The sequence below is a fragment of the Protomyctophum parallelum genome (assembly GCF_964188405.1).
Source record: "Protomyctophum parallelum genome assembly, chromosome: 13".
NCBI classification, from domain to species: domain Eukaryota; kingdom Metazoa; phylum Chordata; class Actinopteri; order Myctophiformes; family Myctophidae; genus Protomyctophum; species Protomyctophum parallelum.
Window position 1 is genome coordinate 39,034,974 of NC_139708.1, and position 15,316 is coordinate 39,050,289.

Below are 15,316 nucleotides of genomic sequence, written 5' to 3' on the forward strand. Positions count from 1 at the left end.
TGCTGTCCCCTTCGGCCATCATCAACACCCAGTTATTGGTCTGGCTGTCTGAGTAGAAACGCAACTCACGTAACATTCCTGTGAAAGGCAGGCTGAAACCATCGGGCAGCTGGTTGACTATGGGCCCTATTTTGGTCAGTGACTTACCACTTATCCCTAGACTTCTTTGCTTTGTTTTACTATTTTGAAAAACACTTTAAAATCGTTCAACTATAGCCGATCTACGACGACACGCTGTGAGGTTGTAGATCGGCTATTTGAAATATTCAAAATATTTATAAAAAAAGGCAAAGAAGTTTAGGGAGTAAGGCACTGACACACACTGCACACACACACACACACACACACACACACACACACACACACACACACACACACACACACACACACACACACACACACACACACACACACACACGCAACGTTTGTATTGGTATTCTTGTGAGTACCATTCACATTTTTGTGACTTAATTTTTAGCCCTCATCCGAAAGCCTGAGTTGTACACACCAGCGTTGTTGTATATACCGAAAGGTATACGCACACGCACGCGCACGCGCACGCGCACGCGCACGCACACACACACACACACACACACAAACCTGCATTGACATGCAGAAAAGCGTAAGATAAATAAATCATAAGACAAAATGTTTACTAAATACAGGGATTGAGCATCCACTGCAAAGACCCAGTTCCCCTTGGTTACGACTACAAGTTTTGTTGCAAGTATCTTCAGAAGACCCTTGTCAGAGGACCACATTTGACCTTGCCTTCAGAAGCCTGAGTCCGAGATATCAAGCGGGGCTAGGCCATGGAATGCCTTATACAGTAGGTTGTTAAACAACATTTAAAATACATTCAGGATTTGATGGGCAGCCAGTGAAGTGCAGCCAGTGTTATATTATGTGCTCTGAGGTTTGTGTTTGTGAGAATTCTGGCAGCTCATATTCTGTACTAATTGTAGTTGTTGAATAGAGGAACAGATTAGGAGTCCATCACAGTAATAATAATAATAATAATAAACTTTATTTATATAGCACCTTTCATACATAAATGTAGCTCAAAGTGCTTTACAGAGCAGAAAAAATAATAAAAACAAAAGCAAAACAAAACAGCATTAAAACAGGCATGCAGTTTAAAACAATAGGGCAATAGCGCAGTGTCAAATCAGGAGAAGGCAGTGGTACATAAGAACAGATAAAGCAGGGCAACGACATTAAAAAACGACAATAAAAAACAAGCAGTAATACAATACAGTGAAGACATGAATAATAAAAATAAAATAAAAAATAAAAAATCACTTAAAAGCATTGTTGTAGAGGTGGGTTTTGAGCTGAGCTTTAAAAATGTCTACAGAGGCTGCCTGACGAATGTACAGTGGGAGCTTGTTCCATGCCGACGGCCCGTAGAAGCAAAAAGCTGCTTCCCCGTATTTTCTAGTTGCCACCTCTCTAGGCAAAGCGAGCAGGCCAGCAGTGGAAGACCTTAGGGGCCGGTTTGGGACATATTTATGCAGGCAGTCATGTAGGTAGGAGGGCGCGAGACCATTGAGAGCTTTATAGACAAGTAAAATAATTTTAAAATCAATCCTGAAAACTGGAGTAATATGTTCTCTCATCTTAGTTCTATTTAAAACTCTAGCTGCTGCATTTTGGACAAGTTGTAATCTGTCAGTTGTTTTCTTAGGCAGTCCTGAAAAGAGTGCATTGCAGTAGTCAAGCCGATTAGCGTTTTTGCATCGTCCAAGGACAAATAGGCTCTGATTCGTGCAATATTTCTAAGGTGAAAAAATGCAATCTTGGTAACATGATTAAAGTGTGAATTAAAATTCAATTCAGAATCAATAATAACCCCCAGGTTCTTTACTGTACTGTTACTTTCTACAGTCAGGTTGCCAAGTCTGCTTATTATTGATTCTTTCTGCTCGCTAGATCCGATTATGAGAACTTCTGTCTTATCCTCATTTAGCTTGAGAAAGTTCTCACTCATCCAACATTTGATGCTAGATAGACAGGTCAACACAGGTCTAAAGCACAGGGATCATCTGGGGCCACAGAAAGATATAGTTGGGTGTCATCAGCATAGAAATGAAAATTGACTCCGTAATTGGTAATGAGTTCGCCCAATGGCAGTATGTACAAGGAGAACAGCAGAGGACCAAGAATCGAGCCCTGTGGAATACCAGAACTGATGTCGTGTTTGTCTGAGTCAAACTCGGCTAGATTGACAAAGTAACTTCTGTTTGATAGGTAGGAGGAGAACCAGGACAGGGCCGTACCAGACAGGCCTATCCAGTGCTCCAGACGCTGTATTAAAATTGAATGATCAATCGTGTCAAATGCAGCCGTTAAATCTAGAAGTAAGAGAACGGATACATGTTTCTTGTCAGCAGACAACCTAAGATCATTCATTACTTTTACAAGTGCTGTTTCTGTGCTGTGACCTTTCCTAAAGCCAGATTGGAATTTGTTGTGCACATTATTGTTCTGTAGAAATACATCCAATTGATGAGAGATGCATTTTTCTAAAACCTTGCCCAGAAAGGGTAGATTTGAAATGGGTCGATAGTAGGGGATAGTAGGGGCTTAACTACGGCAGTCTTCAGTGAGTCTGGGAAGACGCCTGATTGTAGAGAGCTGTTTACAATTTTTAGGATATCTCCAATCACACTGTCTAAGACCTCTTTGAGAAAGGTGGTGGGAATTGTATCCAATGAACAGGAGGATGATGTCATCTGGGATATGGTTTTGCGGAGTTAGTCTTCATTAATTGCGCAGAACGATAATAGGCTCAATAATAGTAGTCAAGACGGGACCAGACGAGAGCATTCATCTTTTTATTTTTTATTTTGGTCTTGAGAAGGTTTGATTGTGCGATATATTATGTAAGTGATCGAAACATGATTGTATTCTCTAATATTTTTTATCCCACGATTTTGTAACCCATTTTTCACCCCTGTGTCAATTATCTAATGTGATCCTGGGCTCTACACACCCTCCGCCAACCTGGGGAGAGCAACGGACTTGAACTCATGCTTCCTTCATGCCTGAGTGTCCAAGTTGCTCCTTTACACCCGACAGGGGGGAGTTTCCCTGGTTGGACGTAGCGCGTGGAAGGAACACGTTATTCCAACCAGTTCCTTTCCCCTCCATCAGGCATCCCGGCTGGCCAGGGGGAGGCAGTTTAGTGACCAGGATTACTGCATGTTTTTTGTGAGGGTACCTACCCTAGGGGACACAGGGAGAACATGCAAACTCCACACAGAAAGGCCCTTTCGCCAACCCCGCCTCGGGTATGGGCACTGATGACGCGGAGGAGGAAACACGCCGCTAGCACCCACAGCGTCCCGAGCGGGAATCGAACCCAGAACCTTCAGCTGTGAGGCGACAGCATTACCAACTGTGCCACCGTGCCAAGCCTTTTATCGGCCTACTTCCAAGGGACATGGTTCAGTGTGGTTTTGTCTGTACGAACCAAGTCAAAAAGTAGCTCTCATCTCATGTGACCTCTGAGGAACCAGTCTGACACCTAAAGCTGGTATGCCCTACATCCTTCCACCTCTGAGGAACCAGTCTGACAGTGTAATTTCTTTACCTAAAGCTGGTATGCGGGCCCTACCTCCTTCCACCTCTGAGGAACCAACCAGAAAGAAGCTCTCATATAATGCCATGTGATCTCTGAGGAAATTAAGCCAACCGTAACTCAATCTGTCAGTCTGTCAGTGTGACAGTCGTACTGAAATGGCGCAGCAGGGAGTTCACCTGGACCAGGAACAGTTGAGTTGTTCTGTCTGTCTGGATCTACTGAAGGATCCAGTGACTGTTCCCTGTGGACACAGCTACTGCAGGAGGTGTATCGAGAGATTCTGGAACCAGGATGATCAGAGAGGGAGGTTCACGTGTCCACAATGCAGACACAGCTTCATCCCAAGACCTGTTCTGAAGAAAAACACCATGTTGGCTGAGGTGGTGGAGAGCCTGAAGAAGACCGGTGAGTCTAATTAAAGTTCTCTTGTATATACAGTTCACTCTCTGTCAGATATACAAAAGATAAACTTGTGAAGATGTCTGAGGAGAGACTCACCAAAAAGATCTTTAACTGGGATCTTATAGGTGGTCACCCCTGGACAAACGAACTGAGAAGTTTACTTTATTCAAATGATTTGTTTTTTATTTTTCAAAATAGATTACAATGTAATGTCCAACAAATTAGAAATACAATGTTTTCCAGGTACAAAGAAAACTGGTGTAGGGACCTATGGTACAAACCTAAGTTGCGAACCTACTGCCTTATAAAGGACATATACACTGTAGAACCTTATGTGAAGTATAATTTAAACAAAAGGCAACGATCTCTTTGTGCTCAAATAAGGTCAGGAACATTACCATTAGCACTGGAGACTCGCAGATTTAATGCCACCCCTGAATATGAGAGATATTGTCTGTTCTGTGATCTAGATGAAATTGAAAACGAAGTTCACTTTTTGTTTTACTGCTCTAAATACGATGACTTAAGGGATATTTTGGTTAATAAGATGTCTTCTATATGTGGGGATTTCCTAGATTTAAATGACTATGTAAAAATGGAGATATGTTTTGACAAAGGGACTTTCGTTGTAGCAGATTGTATTTGTCAAGCTTGGGAAAGAAGACAGAGTACTCTGTATACATCTGAGGTGTAATATAATGAATTATGTGTATGCGATCTGACCATTATTATTTCGATTACACTGTCATGCTCGTTTGATGACAGGTAGAGAGCAGCATAGCATGTGTTTGGGAATCTTGCTAAAGGTTATGATATTTTGTCAGCTGACACCCAAATCAAAGAAACCTTTATTTAACCTGTATTTAATTATTTGATATCTCCGACAGTCAACGCACTGCAAGGCTACAATGGAAGCATAATTCTGAACGACAGGGCAGACCCATTACTGTTGTGGATCAAGGTTATGTTATTTTGTCATCTGACACCCAAACCATACAGTGTTTATTTAATTATTTTATATCTATAATGGTATATGTCTCCACAGTGAGGCTGGAAAAATAGCCTCGCAGCCTACTATACTATGCCTACTAGCCTACTGGTAGGCAGGAAAATGTCAACCAGAATAACCCGTTCTGAGTGAAACTCCTCCCTATGCATTGGCCCTATACAAGGATATAAAAGGCTATAACAACAAGGCAGTGTAGCAGGCTATTCTTGAGGAGAAACAATATGTTAGTCTAGTTAGATTGGTGGTAGGGGTAAGGCAGATAGATGGTAACAAATATAGACAGTAACAAAAACAATAGTTGCCAGGCACTGGAGACATGCTGGCTCCTATTAGACTATCAATACACGTACAAATAAAATCTATATTTTATCAGGTTATTAAATACATATGCATCAATCTGTCAACAGGACTCCAAGCTGCACCTCCTGATCACTTCTACGCTGCACCTGGAGATGTGGCCTGTGATGTCTGCACTGGGAGGAGACTGAAAGCTGTGAAGACTTGTCTTCAGTGTCTGGTCTCTTACTGTGACACTCATCTCCAGCCTCACTATCAGTCTCCTGCCTTTAAGAAACACAAGCTGGTCAAAGCCACCGGCGACCTTCAGGAGAACATCTGCTCTCGACATGACAAGGTGAAAAAGGTTTTTTGTCGTACCGATCAGCAGTTTATCTGTTCTCTGTGCTCCATGGATGATCACAAAGGCCACAATACGATCTCAGCTGCAGCAGAAAGGACTGAGAGACAGAAAGAGCTTGATACGAGTCAGCAGAACATCCAGCAGAGAATCCAGGAGAGAGAGAAAGACGAGAATGTGCTTCACCAGGAGGTGGAGTCCATCAACCACTGTGCTGACAGAGCAGTGGAGGACAGTGACACCATCTTTACTGAGCTCATCTCTTCCATGGAGAGAAGACGATCTGAGGTGAGGGAGCTGATCAGAGATCAGCAGAAACGTGAAGTGAGTCGTGCTGAAGAACTGAGGAGGCGTGTGGAGCAGGAGGTCACTGAACTGAGGAGGAGACATGCTGAGCTGGAGCAGCTCTCACTCACAGAGGATCACATCCATTTTCTACAGCATTACACCTCCTCCCTCTCAACGATCAGTGGATCTACACACCCAGTCAGCAGCAATGTCCGTCCTCTGAGATACTTTGAAGATGTGACTGTGGCTGTGTCTAAGATGAAGGAGAAACTAGAGGACATTCTTACAGTGGAAGGGGCAAACGTCTCAGAGACAGTGAACAGAGTGGATGTTTTACTGTCAACACCACCAGAACCCAAGACCAGAGCTGAGTTCTTACAATATTCACGTCCGTTCACACTGGATCCAAACACAGCTAATCGACTCCTGTCTCTGTCTAAAGGAAACAGAAAAGTAGCAGTGATGGGCAAACCACAATCACATCCTGATCACCCAGAGAGATTCATTATATTTTATCAGGTTCTGAGTAGAGAGGGTCTGACAGGACGTTGGTACTGGGAGGTACAGTGTAGTGGATACCGTGTTCATATAGCAGCCTCATATAAAGATATCAGCAGAACAGGGTCTGGTTACGGATCCAATGATAAATCGTGGTCTTTAGTTTGGACCGAACAAGGTTATTGTTTCAGACACAGAAACATTGAAACTCCAATCCCCATGACAGGCCGTGTGTCCTCCAGAGTAGGAGTGTACTTGGACCACAGTGCGGGCACTCTGTCCTTCTACAGTGTGTCTGACGACACCATGGCTCTCCTTCACACAGTCCACACCACGTTCACCCAAAACCTCCATGCTGGATTTAGGCTTTGTTCATATGGAACCACTGCTGAGTTGTGTGACCTCAAGTAGATCACACTGCTGTGTGAGCTTGCAGATCAGCTATTTTAGCTCTGTCGTATAGGGTCTTCAAGTGGGGCCTTAAAGTGGTTAATCATCAACAAAAAAATTGTTATCTTGTATTCATACAAACGCTTGGCAGAATTTGTCTTGTGATGTAATCACCATTTTATGGATTTGATATATTGTATTGTGAAATATTGTATTATTTTTTAATTAATTTGTTTTTAATGTCATAAAAAGTAACCAACATGATAATATTAGTAGAATACATTTGGTTTATAGTGTGTATACTGTATATTATTGGTTTATGAGAATCCTTTATGTCTTTATATGATATATCTGTCACTGTGGAGCACAACAGATGCGTTGTGTGCTTGTAGACCGGCTACTTTCACACACAAATCCCTCTTTCTTATCATAAACCAATGTTTATGGCCGATGTTTGACCATTTTTCATGGTAGGACTATAGAGAACCGAAGTCTGACGTCACTTTCAGTAGAGGGCGTCAGTCCCCAGGTTCATGTATTTTTTTAGTTGCATTGAAATCGCCATAGGAGGATTTTTAGATTGCTTCATATAAGAACTGTGTTTGGAAAATAAACATGTCATCCCGGCCACTTCACTCATATGGATATGAAGAATCAACTGACTGAGAGAAAACGCTAATGTTACTGCTGCTGAATTAGGTAGATTTTCGCTAGAAGCAGACTGTATCATATATGAGTGACTGACTGTTGCAAACGATACAGAGACACCTCCCTGACAATAACGCAGAGACAGCTTGTTTATTTTTGGACCACAACGCTTATAGTAGACGATATTAAGATCACCCCATGTTATTCTCCATAGAGAAATTACTTCCGCGAACCAGGGGAATCGAAGGGATGAGCTTATAGCTTATAGCTTGTTGATTACATTTGACGCAGTGATGGTCTTATTTGTTTCATTTTATTGTAACTGTATTAAAAAGGTTTTAAAAGTGATTAAATTGTCACTTTAGAAATGTGCTGATATACCCTGTAGGCCTATGTACTGTAGGCCTACAGTATGCACTTTTTTACTGTTGAGATGAGAAAACAACGTTGGTGTTGCACATTAAGCTAATCATCTGTTTTGATAACCACTGCTCTAAGACACAGTATAAATAATGTTGTGAATGAAGTGACATTAAAGATGAACAAACCGAGCATCTCTGATCACTGCTTTGTGCTTCTATTCTCGCAGTGTGTGTAGGAAGGTTGACACAGGCAGCAACTTGTAATCTAGTTACATGTTCTTCTATTCTAACTGTATGTGTAGGAAGGTTGACACAGGCAGCAACTTGTAATCTAGTTAAATGTTATTCTATTCTAACTGTGTGTAGGAAGGTTGACACAGGCAGCAACTTGTAATCTAGTTAAATGTTATTCTATTCTAACTGTGTGTGTAGGAAGGTTGACACAGGCAGCAACTTGTAATCTAGTTAAATGTTATTCTATTCTAACTGTGTGTGTAGGAAGGTTGACACAGGCAGCAACTTGTAATCTAGTTACATGCTCTTCTATTCTAACTGTGTGTGTGTAGGAAGGTTGACACAGGCAGCAACTTGTAATCTAGTTACATGTTCTTCTATTCTAACTGTGTGTGTAGGAAGGTTGACACAGGCAGCAACCTTTAATATAGTCTCTGCTTCATCTCTCTGTCAGCTAAGTGGTCCTTTTGGCCTGAAAATGGTCAAATACCCCTGCAGTAGATTGATTATGCTTTGTGTTACCTCATAATTGTGATTGTGATGTTGAAAATATCTGGACAAAGTATTACTACCAATGGGTATTAAGTGGTAATTCCTAATTGATGAGGAAATTCAGCCTGTAACAGGACGTGCATGATATTTAGATTATCAGACTCGGGACAAAGTGTAGTGCAGTGTGGGGAAATCATGGAATGGTTTTTAACTATAAGAGAAGAATAAATATGCTTTTCCCCTAATTCCATGCAGTCTTAGAATCTGACTTTTTATTTCACAACATATTCCCCCATTTCCACTGGGATTTATGGGGCGAATTAATGAGTGTGGCAACAGAGTATTTGGTTTGGAACAGACCCATCTTGTCTCTTTCTGCCATAGTGACATTGTCCTGCATCAGATCATGTGTCCCTCTCCAAATCAGCTTCTCCAATAGCTTCTTCTGTTTCGTTGTTTTGTGTTACCTCAAACTTATACTTGATTACAGTACTTGAGTAAATTCACTTAGTTACTTTACACCAGGGGTAGGCAGCTTGGAAGATGGAGAGGGCCACTATATTTCCACACTCACTCCAGAGGGCCACTATATTTCCACACTCACTCCAGAGGGCCACTATATTTCCACACTCACTCCAGAGGGCCACTATATTTCCACACTCACTCCAGAGGGCCACTATATTTCCACACTCACTCCAGAGGGCCACATTGCATATTAATTACTGTCGTAGCAAGAATTGCCGATCTACAAATGCAAATAACGTGTCGCATTGCAATGCATTTTGAGCTTGTAGATCAGCTATTTTTGCTATTATTTGAATTGAAATCCTGAATTATTTTTGCTATTTTTTATTTGGAATCCTTATATGTTTGATTTCAAATGCCTTTCAAATGCCTTTAATTGTTATGTTAGTGAATATAAATTAATTGGACATAACAATAACAATTTAAAGCACTAATATACGTATCATGTTTGCATGTTTGGAATTGTAACAGCTGAAATCGATAATAGAGTATATCAGTATTCTGATATTAACCACATTAAGCCACAACTTCGTTCAACTAGCCCAGGGGTCGGCAACCAAATGGTTTCTGTAGGAGGCCAAACGTGACAGAAACATTCTTAAGTTTCCCAATTTTGTAAAAAGTGTGTAGAATAAATATTATGATGGATTGCCTGTATGCTTAATCTGCAGTATAGCCCTGAAACATGACTGTCAGTCATGACGCAACAGCAGCCTGTTTTACGCAATCGCAGTCCAAACGTGTATATAAACATTCCGATTTAAAATATAAAGTCCTCGCCACATGTGCCACGGGAGTTAGAAATGTGCTGGTACAGCGATTAGCATTGCTGCATCCCGCGTTGTTTAATAAAAAGCATTTTTATCCGAGCGCCCCTTTTCTCAAACGGGGTTGGGAAACAGTTGCACACCGGGTGGGGGCGCGTAGTTGAAAGCCAATGGCCAGTAAATAACTGCTCGGATAAAAATGCTTTTTATTAAACAACGCGGGATGCAGCAATGCTAATCGCTGTACCAGCAACATTCTAACACCCGTGGCACATGTGGCGAGGACTTTATATTTGGAATCTGAATGTTTATGTACACGTTTACAATGTAAATGTAGCGATTGCATAAAACAGGCTGCAGTTGCCATGATGCACCATGGCTAAATCTGCAGTGACAAACTATCAAACAATAAATAAAACGTGGCAAGCCATTCACAGACGGTGACTATATGAAGGAGTCATATAGACGTTTTATTATCTCCCGGGTTGCAACGAAACAGCAAAGCAGCAGCCAGCAGTGGTGGAGTTTAAAGCTGCGATCCACTTCTTAAAAGTTTGCTCCCTTCTGCCTTCCCACACACTTGTGTGGAAAACATGGAATGCTCTTCCAGACAATTATGTGAACATGAAGAAACTCGCATTTGGAGTATTATCCATCTTTGGATCAACGTACTTTTGTGAGCAGATATTCTCAAACATGAACTACATTAAATCCAAATACCGCACACGCCTCACCGATGAGAGCTTGCAGTCGTGTGTGAAGATTAAAGTGACATTTTACATGCCCAATGTTGAGAAGCTCTCCAGCGATGTCCACACACAGAAATCACATTAAACGTGTAAGAACACAATGCAAAAAACATGGCATAATAATGGAGGGTGCGTTGACTGCGTTCGGAAATGCGCACCGGGAGCGCACTCGCCTATTAGTTTGCATTTGCATTTGCTGTACTAATTGTAGTTGTTGAATAGAGGAACAGATTAGGAGTCCATCACAGTAGTCAAGACGGGACCAGACGAGAGCATTCATCTTTTTCTTTTTTGTTTTGGTCTTGAGAAGGTTTGATTGTGCGATATTATATGTAAGTGATCGAAACATGATTGTATAACCTCCTATACATGGAACCCGAAGTTCATGCTTTTTATCATTCTTTTATTGTTGCAGTGTCTGTTGGATGGCAATGGGCTCAGGGACAAGTGAATTCACCTTTAGCAAAGCCCCGCCCTCTACTCTACCACTTAGACACTACTGGTTCATTTTTGGAACTAGACCTTCAAAATATAGCTGTGATTAGCTGTGATTGGACCATAGCTTAGCTATAGGTCAATTGCTTTGGAGATACTTTCAGGGCCTATGACAAGGATGGTGTGCGTGTGCGTGTGTGCGCACGCGCGTGCGCGTCACTCCATGATGCGGTCTGGACCACAAAGTCCACGTCAAATATTTTGTAGAAATGGTAGAAACTGAACAAAAATATATGTCTCATTTATCTGAATCAGATACAATATCATGTATCTGAACCCAAGACAATAATAAATGTTTTAATCTGCATGTACTGTACCTGCACACAAGGTAATAATGAAGAACCTTGGCTTGGCAGCATTCCTGCCAAGCCTTTTCTTATCGGCCCAAATTCCAAGGGACAAGGTTAACTGTGGCTTTGTATGTACGAAACAATCAGAAAGGATCTCTCATCTTGTGACCTCTGAGGAACCAGTCTGACAATAAAGTCATTCCTTTACGTAAAGCTGGTATGCGGGCCCGATACCTCCTTCCACCTCTGAGGAACCAACAAGAAAGGAGCTCTCATATCATGACCTGTGATCTCTGACTGAGGAAATTAAGCCAACCATAACTCAATCTGTTAGTCAGTCAGTCAGTCATACAGTCAGTCGTACTGAAATGGCGCAGCAGGGAGTTCAACTGGACCAGGAACAGTTGAGTTGTTCTATCTGTCTGGATCTACTGAAGGATCCAGTGACTGTTCCCTGTGGACACAGCTACTGCAGGAGGTGTATCGAGAGATTCTGGAACCAGGACGATCAGAGAGGAAGGTTCACGTGTCCACAATGCAGACACAGCTTCATCCCAAGACCTGTTCTGAAGAAAAACACCATGTTGGCTGAGGTGGTGGAGAGCCTGAAGAAGACAGGTGAGACCAATTTAAGTTATCTTGTAAATACAGCTTATTGTCTGTCTGTCTGGCTGTCAGATATACATGTATAAACCAATAAAGAGATGAAACGTCTTAATACAAGAATATAAAAGGCTAACAATGCAGTGTAAAGTTCTCAAACTCTGCCCGAACCTGACCAGGCCCGACCAAGCCCGACCCGACCCGACGTTTTAGGTGCCGGGCCGGGCCCAAAAAATATGCTAATTAGTCGGGCCGGGCCGAGCCTCGGGCTCTGTGATTTTCCGCAATTTTATTCTTCTTTTTTTTTTTTTTTTTAAGTGTTATTATAATAAAAATAGCAATTCTGTTATTTGTGTAATGTGATTGTGTATACGTGTATGTATTTATTATGAAGAGGGCTGCGCTAGGGGATTCACTTGTGACAGGAGGACTGGAGACGGGGGTCGCATCGCACTGGCATTTCAGACTCGGAGGCCTCGTACACACATGTCAAACCATGTGACTTCCATTGGAAAAGCATTGAGAATGAGGCGGCCATGAAACACAGACAGAACAGATCATGTCAGTCCAGCATGTGTGTACGAGGCCAGAGCAGCATTGCAGCCTGCCCCGCGCGCAGGCAGTAGAGAACAGTGGACGGTGAGAGACTTGCTTGCTACCGCTGGTTTCCCTCTGGTTTGCGCACCAAACGAGCTACTAACCACCAGTTAACTTGCCAAGTTGCCATATGCTTAAATATTTTATAAAATCAATCGGATTATCACAGCTGAAGAAGCGTCAGGTCGTCATGTTGCACCGAGTCTCGTTAACCCAGCTGGCTGCGATGAATAAAACCTAATTATTAATCAACGTCACCAAACGATCCAGTGATATATAACTTAGCTACGCGTAAAGCAACTTCACTTCAGAGGAAACTAAGGGAGGGAGCTGCAGCTGCTATTCGTGTTTACTCACCAGTCACCACCACTATGGAATCCATTAGAATGATTGGAAATGGAAGTTATGGAACATTAATAGCCTATTCTAACGTGAGTTACATACATCCTTTATTTCGATAAATCCGTTGATCTCCGTTCTCACTTTCACACTGAAACATGGCGCCGCTGCATGCGCTGCTATTTAGTGCTGCTTTTTTTTCTCTCTCTTTTTTTCCTGTCAGGCTTTTGTCGGGCTTCGGGCTAAACATTATGGCAATTTTTAGGGTAGGGCCGAGCCTCGGGCCCACCCAGTTAGGGTAGGGTCGGGCCGGGCCATCATTTTTGGGCCCGTTGAGAACTTTAATGCAGTGTAGCAGGCTATCTTGAGGGGAAACAATAATGTTAGTCTAACACAGATTGGTGGTAAGGCACATAGTTATCAGGCAGCGGAGACATACTGGATCCTATTAGGCTACCAAATATGAGGGTACAGGCACATACAAATTAAATAATTTTTTATCAAATTGATAAATGCATGCATCTATCTATCAACAGGACTCGAAGCTGCTCCTCCTGATCACTGCTATGCTGGACCTGGAGATGTGGCCTGTGATGTCTGCACTGGGAGGAGACTGAAAGCTGTGAAGACTTGTCTTCAGTGTCTGGTCTCTTACTGTGACACTCACCTCCAGCCTCACTATCAATTAGCTGTCTTTAAGAAACACAAGCTGGTCAAAGCCTGCTCTATGGACGAACACATGATCTCAGCTGCAGCAGAACGGACTGAGAGACAGAAAGAGCTCAGAACGAGTCAGCAGAACATCCAGCAGAGAATCCAGGAGAGAGAGAATGGCGTGAAGGTGCTTCACCAGGAGGTGGAGTTGATCAACCACAGTGCTGACAGAGCAGTTTCAGACAGTGACACCAATTTTACTGAGCTCATCTCTTCCATGGAGAGAAAACGATCTGAGGTGAGGGAGCTCATCAGAGACCAGCAGAAACGTGAAGTGAGTCGTGCTGAAGAACTGAGGAGGCGTGTGGAGCAGGAGGTCACTGAACTGAGGAGGAGACATGCTGAGCTGGAGCAGCTCTCACTCACAGAGGATCACATCCAATTTCTACAGCATTACACCTCATCCCTCTCAACGATCAGTGAATCTACACACCCAGTCAGCAGCAATGTCCGTCCTCTGAGATACTTTGAAGATGTGACTGTGGCTGTGTCCAGGATGAGGGAGAAACTAGAGGACATTCTTACAGAGGAAGGGACAAACGTCTCAGAGACAGTGAACAGAGTGGATGTTTTACTGTCAACAGGACAAGAACCGAAGATCATAGCTGACGAACTAGAGGACATTTATACAGAGGAAGGGACAAATGTCTCAGAGACAGTGAACAGAGGGGATGATTTACAGTCAACACCACCAGAACCCAAGACCAGAGCTGAGTTCTTACAATATTCATGTCCGATCACACTGGATCCAAACACAGCAAATCACCACCTGTCTCTGTCTAAAGGGAACAGAAAAGTAACACTGACAGACAAACCACAATCATATCCTGATCACCCAGAAAGATTCACTGCATATTTTCAGATTCTGAGTAGAGAGGGTCTGACAGGACGTTGTTACTATGAGGTAAAGTGGAGCGGAGGCAGTTTTGTTATAGCAGCCTCATATAAAGATATCGGCAGAACAGGTTTTAGTGATGAATGTGCATTTGGACGCAATGATAAATCATGGTCTTTAAAGTGTACCACAGAAGGTTATACTTTCAGACACAGAGGCATTGATACTCCCATCCTAGGCCCTGTGTCCTTCAGAGTAGGAGTGTACCTGGACCACAGTGCAGGTACTCTGTCCTTCTACAGCGTGTCTGACACCATGACTCTCCTCCACACAGTCCACACCACGTTCACACACAACCTCCATGCTGGACTTTGGTTTTCCACTGGAACCACTGGAACCACTGCTGAGTTGTGTGACCTCAAGTAGATCACACTTTTGTTTTGTCTCTCGTATCATGAGTCCAGCATAGTTGCATTATTATGTGGTTGTTTTTCTCTCAGCCTGGCTTTGCGAGCTTACAGATCAGCTCTTTTTGATGTGCGTCATATGATGAAGTATATCGGGCCTTAAAGTGGTTAATAATCTATTTTGAATGTGTTGTTCTCTTGTATTCATACAAACTCTTGGCACCATTTATCTTGTTTGATATTCCATGTGAAATATTGATTTATTTTCTCCAGATTATAAAACATCTAATTCGTTTTTCATGTCATAAAAAGTAACAACATGATAATAGTAGTAGAATACATCATTTTTGTCTTTATATCTGTGACTCTGGACACTGTGGAGCACAACAGAGAAGAGTTGTGTGCTTGTAGATCAGCTATTTTCGAAAAATGTCCCTCTTTCGTAGTTA

The 15,316-nt window shown here is 42.4% G+C and overlaps 1 protein-coding gene across 1 annotated transcript in view; it reads left to right on the plus strand.

Annotated features, from left to right (window-relative positions):
• Positions 1-15,016, plus strand: part of LOC310868640 (uncharacterized protein) — a 26,076-nt gene extending 11,060 nt beyond the window's left edge. Inside the window, 6 exon segments of the mRNA XM_083779097.1 lie at positions 3,522-3,582; positions 3,716-3,731; positions 3,734-3,991; positions 5,405-6,827; positions 11,839-11,990; positions 13,448-15,016. Of these exon segments, the coding sequence (XP_083635223.1) occupies positions 3,522-3,582; positions 3,716-3,731; positions 3,734-3,991; positions 5,405-6,827; positions 11,839-11,990; positions 13,448-14,886 (3,349 nt within the window). The 3' untranslated portion in view covers positions 14,887-15,016.
• The last annotated feature ends 300 nt before the right edge of the window (positions 15,017-15,316 follow it).